Source organism: Antrostomus carolinensis, unplaced genomic scaffold, assembly GCF_000700745.2.
Source record: "Antrostomus carolinensis isolate BGI_N321 unplaced genomic scaffold, ASM70074v2 scaffold45846, whole genome shotgun sequence".
NCBI lineage: Eukaryota > Metazoa > Chordata > Aves > Caprimulgiformes > Caprimulgidae > Antrostomus > Antrostomus carolinensis.
In genome coordinates this window covers 1-11,931 of record NW_010322005.1, presented here as the reverse complement: position 1 = coordinate 11,931, position 11,931 = coordinate 1, and the positions used below count along the sequence as shown (strand labels likewise).

At 44.1% G+C, this 11,931-nt stretch overlaps 2 protein-coding genes across 2 annotated transcripts; one reads left to right on the top strand and one right to left on the bottom strand.

Moving 5' to 3' along the window:
- Positions 1–1,087: 1,087 nt before the first annotated feature.
- Positions 1,088–2,075, top strand: TSSK2 (testis specific serine kinase 2). The gene is given in 2 exon segments (XM_010170110.2): positions 1,088–1,960; positions 1,962–2,075. Coding segments are annotated over 2 exon segments (987 nt in total).
- Positions 2,076–2,663: 588 nt separating this feature from the next.
- Positions 2,664–11,873, bottom strand: ESS2 (ess-2 spliceosome associated protein; the record flags this gene model as incomplete). Its single annotated transcript, XM_010170109.1, has 9 exons — positions 2,664–3,359; positions 3,913–4,028; positions 5,318–5,427; positions 6,844–6,946; positions 7,090–7,223; positions 7,945–8,062; positions 9,883–10,049; positions 10,662–10,757; positions 11,705–11,873. Coding segments are annotated over 9 exons (1,299 nt in total), but the record flags the coding sequence as incomplete, so codon positions are not given.
- Between the last annotated feature and the right edge of the window lie 58 nt (positions 11,874–11,931).

The window sequence follows — 11,931 nt, the reverse complement described above, 5'->3', positions numbered from 1 at the left end:
GGATGGAAAAAAAACCAAACAAAAGCCCCAGTCTGGCTGTCAGAATTATCACTTCTCTTCTTCAGAATTACACTGTCATCCATGCTGGTGGATGAAGCAGGATTGTCCCTTAGCCCCTGTGTTGTGATCATCAACATCATCAAGTCTTTGGAGTCACACACCTGTCAGCTGTAAAAACAATTTTGAAAAAGCTGAAATCAATGCAAAACAAAAAGCCCCGGAGGCTGATTACAGTGAAGCAATCGGTAAGCAAAACAGTAATCCTCTGAGCTGTTTTGAGGAAGGTGTTGGTGTGAGCCTCTCGTGAACAGCAGAAGCTGGAAGTCAAAACATAACTCCCTCTCTGAGTAAGGGTTTAAGAAAAAGCCAGCTGCAAAGCCCACAAAAGCAGCCAATCACCAGAGCTACAAAATGGAGGGGCTGGATGAACAAGGAGGAAATGAACTTAGGAGAAGCCACCTCCTTCCCCTAACAAGCCCATGGAAAAAAACCAAACAAACCAACAACCCAACCAGTTCTTGAACACAACCCCAGTGAAAACAAGAAAATCAGCATCCCATCCCTTTTGAGGAAAGCTGGCTGAAGAGGAGCAAGGCCACTGTATACCAGACACAAGCCCACGTGGGGCTTGAAAGATCATCCAAGACATACAAAAAGACAACACACAAAATTTCACCTGACATGAATAAATATGAAAAGACTTTTGGGTACATTTTAGGAAAGAAAAAGCAGAACATCTAAGCTACTTCCATCCTGCTAGTGAAACTAAACATAAAGATCATTGTATGAAGAAGACAGAGCATAACCAATGCCTCTCGGCAACCTGATGTTAAGTTTTGCCCTGGATGACATAATTCAGTAGCTTTATAGAAAGGCTGAAGGTCCTTCCAAGTGCTCCACGCAGGGACAGCTGCCTGTGACATCACACAGCACCCAGCACTGGGGTGCCCACTCACCCAGCAACCAGCGCTGGGCTGCCCACCCGCCCACCGCACAGGCAGCCACCATGGTGTGTGGGTACGTCACCTGCCATCATGCATGATGCACACCAGCACCAACTCATGCAGCTCCCCCCAGCTCTCCCACCATGGATGATGCTGTGGTGCTTGGAAGGAAAGGCTACAGCCTGAGCAACACACTAGGAGAAGGCTCTTACGGCAAAGTGAAATGTGCCTACTGCGACCGGCTGAAACGCAACGTGGCCATCAAGATAATCGACAAGAAGAAAACTCCTCGGGACTTCCTGGAAAGATTTCTCCCCAGGGAAATAGAGGCTTTGAAACGTTTGCACCACCCCTCAATCATCAAAACCTATGAGATTTTTGAGACATCGGTTGGGAAAGTGTACATCGTGATGGAGCTGGGGGAGAAGGGAGACCTCTTGGACTACATCAAGATCACAGGAGCTATGAAAGAGGACATCGCTTGCAACAAGTTTCAGCAGTTGGCTTCTGCCATCAAGCATTGCCATGACTCGGACTTCGCTCACAGAGACCTGAAATGTGAGAACATCCTTCTCGATGAAGGCCTCAACATCAAGCTGTCAGACTTTGGCTTTTCCAAATCCTTGTCTCGGGATGAAAATGGAAGAACTATTCTCAGCAAAACCTTCTGTGGGTCGGCTGCATACGCAGCCCCCGAAGTGCTACAGGGCATTCCTTGCGACCCCAAAATCTCTGACATATGGAGCCTGGGTGTCATCCTGTATACAATGGTCTACGCTTTTATGCCATTTGATGATTCCAACGTCAAGAAAATGATCTGTATTCAGAAACAACACAGGATTCCCTTCCCCAGCTCAAGACCCCTGACTGCCGAGTGCAAGGACCTCATCTACCACTTACTCCAGCCCAACGTGTCTCAGAGGTTGTGCATAGATGAAGTTTTGAAACATTCATGGTTGCAGGGCCCAAAATCTACGATCCCAGCCCTTCTGCCAGCTGCAGAAGAGGGCGAGTGTTCCCAAAACCTGCATGAAGAAAAGCCTGAGGAAAAGCTGCAAGCCAAATCCCATTCTGCAGACAAGGAAGGAGAGGAGAAGGAAAAAGGAACCTCTTAAGGGTGGCTGGTTTTAACCATGTCACAAAGTTGGTCTAAGCTGAGAACTTGTGGTTTTCAACTTAAGCTTCTCTGGACCCTTTTGGAAATAGTCCTCATCTTTTGCTTTACAAAGTACAGCAACGGAAGACACAGTACATCTGCTGAGGTGAAGGAACAGCTCAACACTACTGTTCTCAAAAGACTTGTCTCTGAAACAGTTTGTGGGGTCGAGAAGGTACTGTCAAACCACATTGGGAAGTTTCTTTCTGTGCTGCTGATACTTAACAGCTCTTACACTCACATTTCTCAAGTTCCTGACTACACCGGCTGCAGAATTCACACGTGCATCATCCACATTTGAGATTCAGTAAGTAAGGGCAGCTTATTAGGAAGCGTGAACTGATGTCTCAAACTGTATGCATACTGTTTTCATAACATACCAACTCTCTTGACAGGCCGACTGTATGTTCAAGAACATCAGTTTAAACTCCATTTAAATTAAAGAGAAGCCCTGTAAAATTCTGGGTCATGTCTCAATATAGACATGGTTGCATCCCCTCTTCTGCAAAGTACAAAACCAAAGAAGTTTGACAAGCTGGAAGAAAGTCCAGTTCAACCTTTAAGGAAAGCTTACTACATTTTATAAATAGATGTATCTGTACAGAAAAGTAATTAAATGCATGGCCATCTTAGAAAGAGAAATCTTTAAAAAATTATCACTGTTTTCCAAGAGTCCAGAATCTTCTCTGCCTTCACAGGAAGCATCCTTTTGCTACAGCAGCCCTGTGCATCCCACCCATGCGGTTCAAAGGGAAGTTATACCACAGCAGGAGACACTCTGCTTCCAAAAAACACATCACAGGCTATTTTAGCTACACAGTCTAGAGTAATGCTGGTCCCAGATCTTGTAACTGCTGGCTTCCATTCTGGCAGCTGTATGTAGACACCCCTTACTACGAATGGCTCACAACATCCACTTTGCAGACAGCTGAGCACAGCCAGTTCGCTGTCGCCTTGCTGGTGACTGGAATATTCAGAAGAAATCAGATGTCTTCCTTCTTTTAGGAAGCTGCAGTAAATTGTCTGTGATGGATGTGGTATCCTGAGATACTGGTGTCTGAGATACTGTCCTAGATTGTAGGGTGCTTGTGGGTGTATGAGGTCCACTTGCTGGGGTCTTGTAACCAGGAGTTCCTGTGTGGGCTGGGGAAGGAGTATAGCTGGCTCGCAAGGCTTTGTCGGTATATTTACTCGCAGTCCTGTTTACTAGTCTTTGCAAAGCTGGTGACATTGCTGGGCTTAGTCCTTTCGGAGTGAGGCTGGAATAGAATACATAGTTTTAAGAGATTTTTACAGTAAAAATATCTGCCATTTATCAGAAAGAACATCAGTGCTTCCACAGGCGTGTCCACTCCTCCGACCGACCAGACCCACTGGCTGCAGAAGTCATTCTGCCTGCAGGTAAATGCAGCCTGTCTCTCTAGAGAGTCAAGTGACAGAGAAACCTCCCACATCCCTCCCAAACCTGAGCACCACTGCTTGCCTTTTCTTTTGAGCCTGTTCCATCTCCCCATGACCCAGTCAAGCAAACCTTATCATATGTCCTCTTTGCAATGAGGCAAGACACCAATCCAGATGCATTGCTGAGTGGCTGTAGGGCAGAACAGTAATGCTGACAGAGGGAGGATCAGGGACAGCCAGCAGCCACCTCCCCTCAGGAATGAAGTTTTTTAATGTCTGAAAACTTTCAGTTTGACTCTTGTACCTCTTCCTGCTTCCAGTAGTCTTACCATTCCTCCCTTTCTACATATGTTGATTTAAATCTTATCAGAAAACACCCATCCCCAGTTCTGCTGTCAGAACAAGTCTCACCTGGCCAAGTTTTCTGTCACTTTTCGAAGTGCCTCCTGCTTCTTTGCTCGGTTTTTAGCTGCCACTTCGTTGGCCATCTTGAGTCCTAACCTCTCACGCCGCCCAGGCTCCAGGATCTATAAATGCATCACACAGTTCACTCACATAAATGCTGCACAAATGAGTCAAAGCACCTCTGACTACAGGGATCTAAACTGGGAACTGGGGTCAGCCCACACCTCTCTGCTACTATATAAAAGCCAGAGAGGACACATAGAGACCTTCAGCCTGCCTTAGTAAGTAAGAAAAATGGTAAAACCAGTTCAGCCAAGGAAGCAGCCATTACCTCTGGCATTTCCTCCTGCTGTGTCTCCTAGACAAACAATGTCACGTGTCTTGCCTAGCCTGGCCTGTAGCCAGACAGCTCTCAGGCAAACACAGACATTGCTAAACAGCAGGAGAACCAGTCAAGGGCTTCGGAGTCTGACAAAACAGAAGCACGTACAGCAAATTACACCTTTCTTACACTAAGAGTCTCAGAGAGCTCACATTCAATGACAGCAGCAGGTAGAATGCAGGGTCAGATGCCATTAGCAAAGACAGTGCCTTTTCTGCTCTAAAGTGACACAGCTGCCTCAGGCTGTAACAGCCAGAAGATCAAGACAGAGGGAAATCCTACGATTTCTACCATTCAAATCAAGAATCTGTTCAGCTTCCTCCAAAAGCCCCTCTGTCTGGGCCCTTCATCAGACTTCAAGTCTCATGCTCCTGCCAACACTGTGTGTCCTACCTCAGGTATCTCTATAGGGCTACAAAGATGATTAAGGGGCTGGAGTATCTTTCTTATGAGGACAGACAGAGAGCTGAGCCTCTTTAGCCTAGAGAAGACTGAGAGGGAATCTTATTAATGTTTACAAATATCTAAAGGGCAGGTGTCAAGAGGATGGGGCCAGACTCTTTTCAGTGGTGGCCAACGATAGGACAAGGGGCAACAGGCAAAAGCTGGAACACAGAAGATTCCACTTAAACATGAGGAAAAAATTCTTTACTGTGAGGATGACAGAGCACTGGAACAGGCTGCCCAGAGAGGTTGTGGAGTCTCCTTCCCTGGAGATGCTCAAAACCTGCCTGGATGCAGTCCTGTCCAATTTGCTCTAGGTGAACCTGCTTTGGCAGGGGGGTTGGACTAGATCTCCAGAAGTCCCTTCCAACCCCTACCATGCTGTGATTCTGTGAAGTAGCTTTCTTCTGGAGCCATGTCCACCTCCACCCTCCAGGGATTATTAGTCTCAAGGACTGGGAACACAGCCTAGAAATGTGTCACACGTCCCACAACAATGTTAATCTATTAGTTACTCATTTGTCTTTCCCTTCTTAGTCCTTCCTCCCCAAAAAGAATGACATGCTGACTCCTGACATGAAATACCTTGAAGGCTGGTCCAGGTGTTCTGTCCACATATGGTGTTTCCGACCCTTCTAGACGCAAAGGGGTACTTTCAATTTCACCCCATGTCATAAAAGGAGACTCATTCACACCTAAAAACAAATTAAAGAAGTCATGCTCATGCCAGACATTTGACTATTATTTCACCACAAAAAATCCAGAGAAGCAAATTACAAAATGCAGCAAATTCATCAACACAGAAAGGAGCCCTCCACAGCAGAGGAAATCACAGCCAATATTGAATAGTAACATGTGGTTTCCATTAAGAGGGCATGACCTTAAACTCACAGGACTGACTGTGGCTGTATCACTCTCTAGGTTACAACACCCAAACACTGTCCTTTCCATGTATTTATTTTTCCATTTGGTGAGCTTTTGCTTAGTGCCACTTTCATTTTTACCTCTACCATACTAGTCTTCCCCTCTGCTATTATTTTTATATTAATTTTTATTATTATTCATATAAATCTTCACTTATCTCTGCTATTGTATGAAAACTCTTTCAACAGAGGGAACTATTTAAAAGCAGGAAAATGAGCAGAAGACTTAAGATACATGTAATAGCCAAACATACCCTCAGTTCGTCGAGGCTAGCCTGTAGCAAACAGTGACTGCACCCTGCCTAACGGCACAACCACTACATAGATTCTAAGAGCCCGATTAAGTGACTGTCTAGAAAATCCTGCGGTCGGGGTTTGGAAAAGGCATTTACAGTGGAGAAAGGAGCTGCACTCCAAATGCCACCTACAGGCTTTCCAGGGGAAAAGCCTCAGCAAGTTCATCTTTTAGCACTAACAAGAGACAGGGAAACATAATGGCTGGTGAAGAACAGCTAAAAAGTCACACAGCACATTTCAAACGGAAGAAAAACAATCAGTTTGTTCTAACTGAAAGTATCCTGTGGTTAACACATCTGAACAAAAGGAATCTATAATAGACAAGTGTATTCAGTCAAAGGAAGAACCTGGAAAGCAGTAAACCTGGGAGAAAACAGTAGGTTAGACCATGAAGGAAGTGAGATAGGCCACAGCTCTACGAGCCAGGCTGAGCCACCACTCAGCAAACGACTGGACACACTGACACAAATGCTCCTTGTTTAATGAGCAACTGAACTCACTGGCAAGTTAATGTTTGTGAAATGTCTGAATGTTTGTCTTCTCTTTAAGCTCTAGGGAAGTATCACCAAGAGATAAAACAAGCAGTCACAGCACCCCAGTTGCCTAGGATGGCTCACCATCCTCTAGATGATTCCTAAACAACAGCACAGCAGCTTGCTCAGAGCCTCTCAGGTGCAGCATGACTTCTCTTACCAGTGCATTAGGCTAGGACTAAAGCACTGCATCGAGCTAGCACACACAGTACACAAGAAACTCACCAGCTCATGAGAAATACATGGATAGAAGGTTTACCTCCTTGTCTAAACCAACAATGACACCCCGGTGTTGAACACACAGAACATCAAAATAAGTGCAGCAGCAGTACCAGTAAAAACAAGAAAACCCTCTTACCAGGGGCAGGAGAGGGCGTAGCCACAAATCCATATCCATTCACTTTTGGAGACTCTTGGGGTATCAGCTCTTTCCCATCTGGTCCCACTTTGCCCTGTTTGTACTGAAATAAAAAAAGACAATGCCATTCATGAGCAGAAAGGTGTGAGTCAGCTGTATGTAGCCCACACCCAGTTCTCCTGGCTGATGAACAACACCAGAGGGCAGAGTCTAACACGGTTTTAGTCAGAAGTAAAATTATCCAACCTGAGCATTGAGGGCTGCAGCTTGTTGGAGCTGTGATTTGCTCACAGCTTGGCTAAAAGGGTCCTTCACAAAACGGGTGTTTCGATGGACAACTTCCCTGGGCTTCTTAAATACATCATCCTCATCAGGTACACCTTGAAAAGCAAAAAGTCTTTTAAGGAAGGGCTCAAATAACACTAGGCAGTGTGCTCTAAAGCTCCCAACCTACAGGACACTTTCCACACATTCCTACCAACACAGAATCCATCAGCACTGTGTATCTCTAGCAATTAAAACAATATTTGCACTAGATATATGCTTTGTAACACCTGAAATGTATACATTAAGATCAGATTTTAATTAATTTTTTTTTAGAAAACAGTCAACAAGACTTTCTTTTCTTTACTTCCCTGGTTTGCAGAAATTATCAATTGTACATTTATCACCAAAAAGAAAACTGCATTTACAACAGGATGTAGTTTTCTATAGCAACCAAGGGACCAATAAGCCCAAGGAACACTCTCTGAGCAGAAGCAAAGAATGAATAAAGATGACAAGAAACTGCTCATAAATAAGATAGTCCAAACTGGAAAGAGCTTTGGCTCCTGAAAACAAGAGCTTCTGTAACACAGATAATGTGCTTCTCAATGACAAACAGAACATGATCAGACTTTGCAACCAGAGGTAAAGGAGCAAGGTCCAAAGAAAGAAAAAAACCCAAAAACTTATTAACAACTTCATCCATCTGAGCTTCACAGAAGAAAAAGTGCAGTATTACCAGTAAGAGCTGCTCAGTCTTCTACAGAAGTGCTGTAAGCACTTTGGAATCAGCCCTCCTAGAACCAATGCCTCTCCTGAGAAACCTGCACACCTCACCTGTTGGATAATACATGAGAGTGTTTCGAGCCGTGTACTCCCAGGTCTCCAGTCCAGCTTTCACATTCTCCAGAGCTTGCTGCTCTGCTGAAGGAAGTGCCAGGTTCTCATTTCGTCGCTGAAAGGGTGATGGAAAAGGAAAAAAGAAAAAAAATCAGGTCTGAAAGACTCCTGCCATCCTTTAATCAGGCATACACAACTTGGAGAGCTCAATCGCGAGCTCAGCTACATGCCCCAGTACATTCTGCATCTGTCACAGCACAAGCACTCTCTGTCTGACAAGTGGCATTTGAGAAATCATCCTGTTCCCTGGTGAGCCTGCAAACAACTCCACATGAAGTTCTGGTATAAAATCAAGTGAGAACTAAAGAATTAACTTCTCTGAAAGATTATATTTATTAATTTGTTTATTACACCCTGTGCAACACTTGTGACAGTTCAAACTTTTTCTGTTTTTTCTCTATCTGATAGTCAAAATTCAAACAAAGCACTGATTGCTGAATAAAGGAAGAGCAATATATGACATGTATCTAACACAAAGGCAGCCTACAAGGCTTTGGCGTGTAACCTTGGGGAATATTTGTACCATCCCAGTCCCCTGTAAACTGAATTAGCTGAGGGAAGCAGTAGCAAAAGAACAGACACTTCTTCAGTACTTAGAGAATTTTCAAACATTTCCACAGGCAGTAGAGCTATGGAAGCATTTCACATATTCACACAATTGCCTGTGTGCTGTTACCAGCATACTAGTATCACTGATACCAAAAAAACCCTAACAGAATGCAGTCAGCCACTGATAAATTACTCCCTTTTAAAATTCTCACACTAATTACACAGACAATTACTGCCAGAAGCTATATATTAAAGACATCAGCTGATGGCGTCTTTAGTAGGTATCAGCCATATACATTTAAACAGCAGTATTGTCACTGAATATGTTAAATGAGGCTTAGCAAAGTTGTCTGCTGCACAAAAAGACATGCTGTGCCAGGAAATGCGAGGTCTGAACAGAGTGCTGGCTGACAGAAAAACACACAACATCAGCACAAGATCAGCTACAGCAACTTCACCTTGACCTGAAAGAACCCCTGTGCTTTGGGAATGTTCTCCTGCCGCCTGCCTTTAATTCTGGATGAAAGCATTTGAGCAAAGATGATGCATAAGGAGCCACAGAGGGCACTTTTGTTGTAACAGACTCCCAGGGTTGACATTAGCTGGGATAAAAACATAACACTCGCTCACAACAAAACCAGTAAACACTCATGTGTCAGTGCCAAACTTCATTAAAAGGCACTGCAGCTCACATCCATCATCTGGCAACAGTGCCAGCTGCTCACTGCTGATGGAGAAAGCCTGACAGCAGGAGAACACTCCCAAACAGAAAACTGAAGACAATCTAACTGCTTATAATAAAAATAAATAATAAAAGGCTGATGGCCAAACAACAGGAACTGCTCTCAGCTGCTCCCCTTGGTATTGCTGCTTCTGGAAGAGACTGCCAAGAACAGCAACATGTGCACTTAGTGCAATGCTCCACAGTCTCAAAGACTTAGGAAGAGACAGATCCTCAGCAACTATGTCAACACTGTTCTTGCGCTACAGATGGGGAAGAGACAGGACTGCAAAAGGAAGCGATGAGCTGTCTCAGGATCCCGGAAACTCAGGCTCAGCTCAGACTTAGATGTGAGCACTCCATGCACCTACTATTCAAAATCAAGGCCTTTCTCTTCTTATTCAATAACATGAGCAATTGAACAGCCTCATGCAACAGCCCCATGCTCAGAGCCAATGAATTCTCATTCACATTTATTGCAGGATTTGAAAACAGAAGGTAAGATAATATTCTATTTAATCCAACAAGAAAGAAATACAGTAACATGGTATGTCCCTGCTGTGCCACTTTGGAAGAGCAGAGGTACAGCTCAGCCATTTCCCTACCTGGGCATACTCCTCCTCTGCACTGTACAGCCAAGCATGCTTGACCTTCTCCTTCTCTTTGGCTACTTCCATGATCTGCTCAAACGAAGCATTATCTTCACTCGTGTGTTTTGCTAAGAAGCTGTCCAGACTGGGAAGTGCATCTTTATCATCTTTTTCTGCTTCTCCTAAAAAAGAGGAGGGAAGAAGCCTGAAAAAGGTTAATATCTCCCTTTCTATGAGAGCCCTATACATAACTCTTAACCCCTGCTGCCAGCGAGTCTCCTATGGACCCACTAATAATTAACATGAAGCTTGGTGAAAAAATAAAATACAAACAAGAGTGCTGCAATAATAAATTATTTTTTAGAAGACACATAACCAACTTTCACATAAAACCTTTTACGGCATTTATCATTATTTGTGTTAAAGGGAAAATGCACAAGTGGGCAGCTGCTAGCAGAGATTTTTAATATCCTGTATGAATAGCTCTGCCCCTACAATCTTTGCTTACTTACAGAATTAACTGCAAGTGGCACAGAAAAAATTCACTGCCTTCAGAGAGATAACCGAGTTAAGAAGTTACACAGCCATAAAGAGACTCATAATTGAGAACTCACACACGTGATGTAAAGCATAACATCAAGTTCAACTTCAGAGTGATTATTTGCACCAATTAGAATGTTAAAGGAAAATGCTTAAACATCTGCTAAACAGACAAAACCCTTACAGGAGACAGAGCTCACAGAAGTATTTTCCTGCTGCTGAAAAATTCAGCTAGAGAAACAACATTCTCCTACCTTCCTCTGCAGCTTTGATGCCAGCTTTGGATTTATTTCTCAGTGGAATCCCACCTGGATTCACTTCTGGTGTTTCAAACGTGGCTGGAGTAACATCTGTGACAGGAAAAAAAAGGCTCACATGGCTACCAGAGCACGGAACTGGACACTTGCTGTGACACCCTCCACCACAGGAAGGGTCATGTGCCAAACAAGTCGCAGAAGACATATCAAGAGAATAACAATTTAATTTAAAAAGTTGTTAAAAGACTCCAAAATAGTCTATTCAATTCTGTCCCAACCACTGAACAAGATTTTGCTCTCATCTAACGTATTATTCTTCTCCTGCTGGGAAAACTTCACAGGAGAGCCACAGCCCAGTAGAGCTGCCACCCTGTCTATAAATTCTGCCAACAGAAACAAGCAGCAGCACAACAACCCTCACCTAGGCCAGGGCCAGCACTTGCAGCAGGGAAAGAAGGGAAACCACTTGGTGACACATGCTCTTTGCCATGAGAAAGGCAGTTACTGAAACCCCACTGTGAGAGCTCAGCCAGGGACTGGGCTTTAGTGTAAGAAATAACTCAACTTGCAGTGAAAACAAACATACAACAGGGCACTGGCTGCCTGCTGCGTGAACCTCTGATAATCACGTGCTTCCAACATCTTCTCTCCCCAATATGTGAAAGTCTTACACACCTGTAAATGCAACAAGAACCCCTAAAACTATAATAAGGACTCAAAGCACAGCTTAGAGTTTCTGATAGTATAACACTGCACATTAGAGCATGTAATATGCCCTAGGGAGAAGGAACTTGGCAAAAGATGCCAATGAGGGACAGTTATACAATAGCTATTTTTTCCAAAACCATTCCCTCAAGGAGGAATTATTAGTCACCATCAAAGAGAAATTCAGCATCAGCCATCAGATACTGTCCCGCCAAAGCCGCTATATCAATTCCCACACAACATGAATCTTGACTCTTTAAGATAAGCACTGTCTGCACAAAGTTAAGATAAATCAGAGCAGGAAACCCCTTAATCCCCAGTGAGCCAGTTCTTACAGGGTGCAGGTGTGTCCCTGGATGGTTTATTCAAGGAGGAACCAAACTTGATAGCGATTTGCCTCATTTTCTCCAAGTCACCGTTTTCTTCAGCCTCCAGATACTCCTTCTGCGCTCGCAACTTCTCCACATCAGGAAAGAAGTCTCGCTGAACGATTTTCTCTAAACTCTACGAACAGAGAGACAAGTGCAAGGCCACGCTGGGACACCTCGTTAACGGCTCAGCT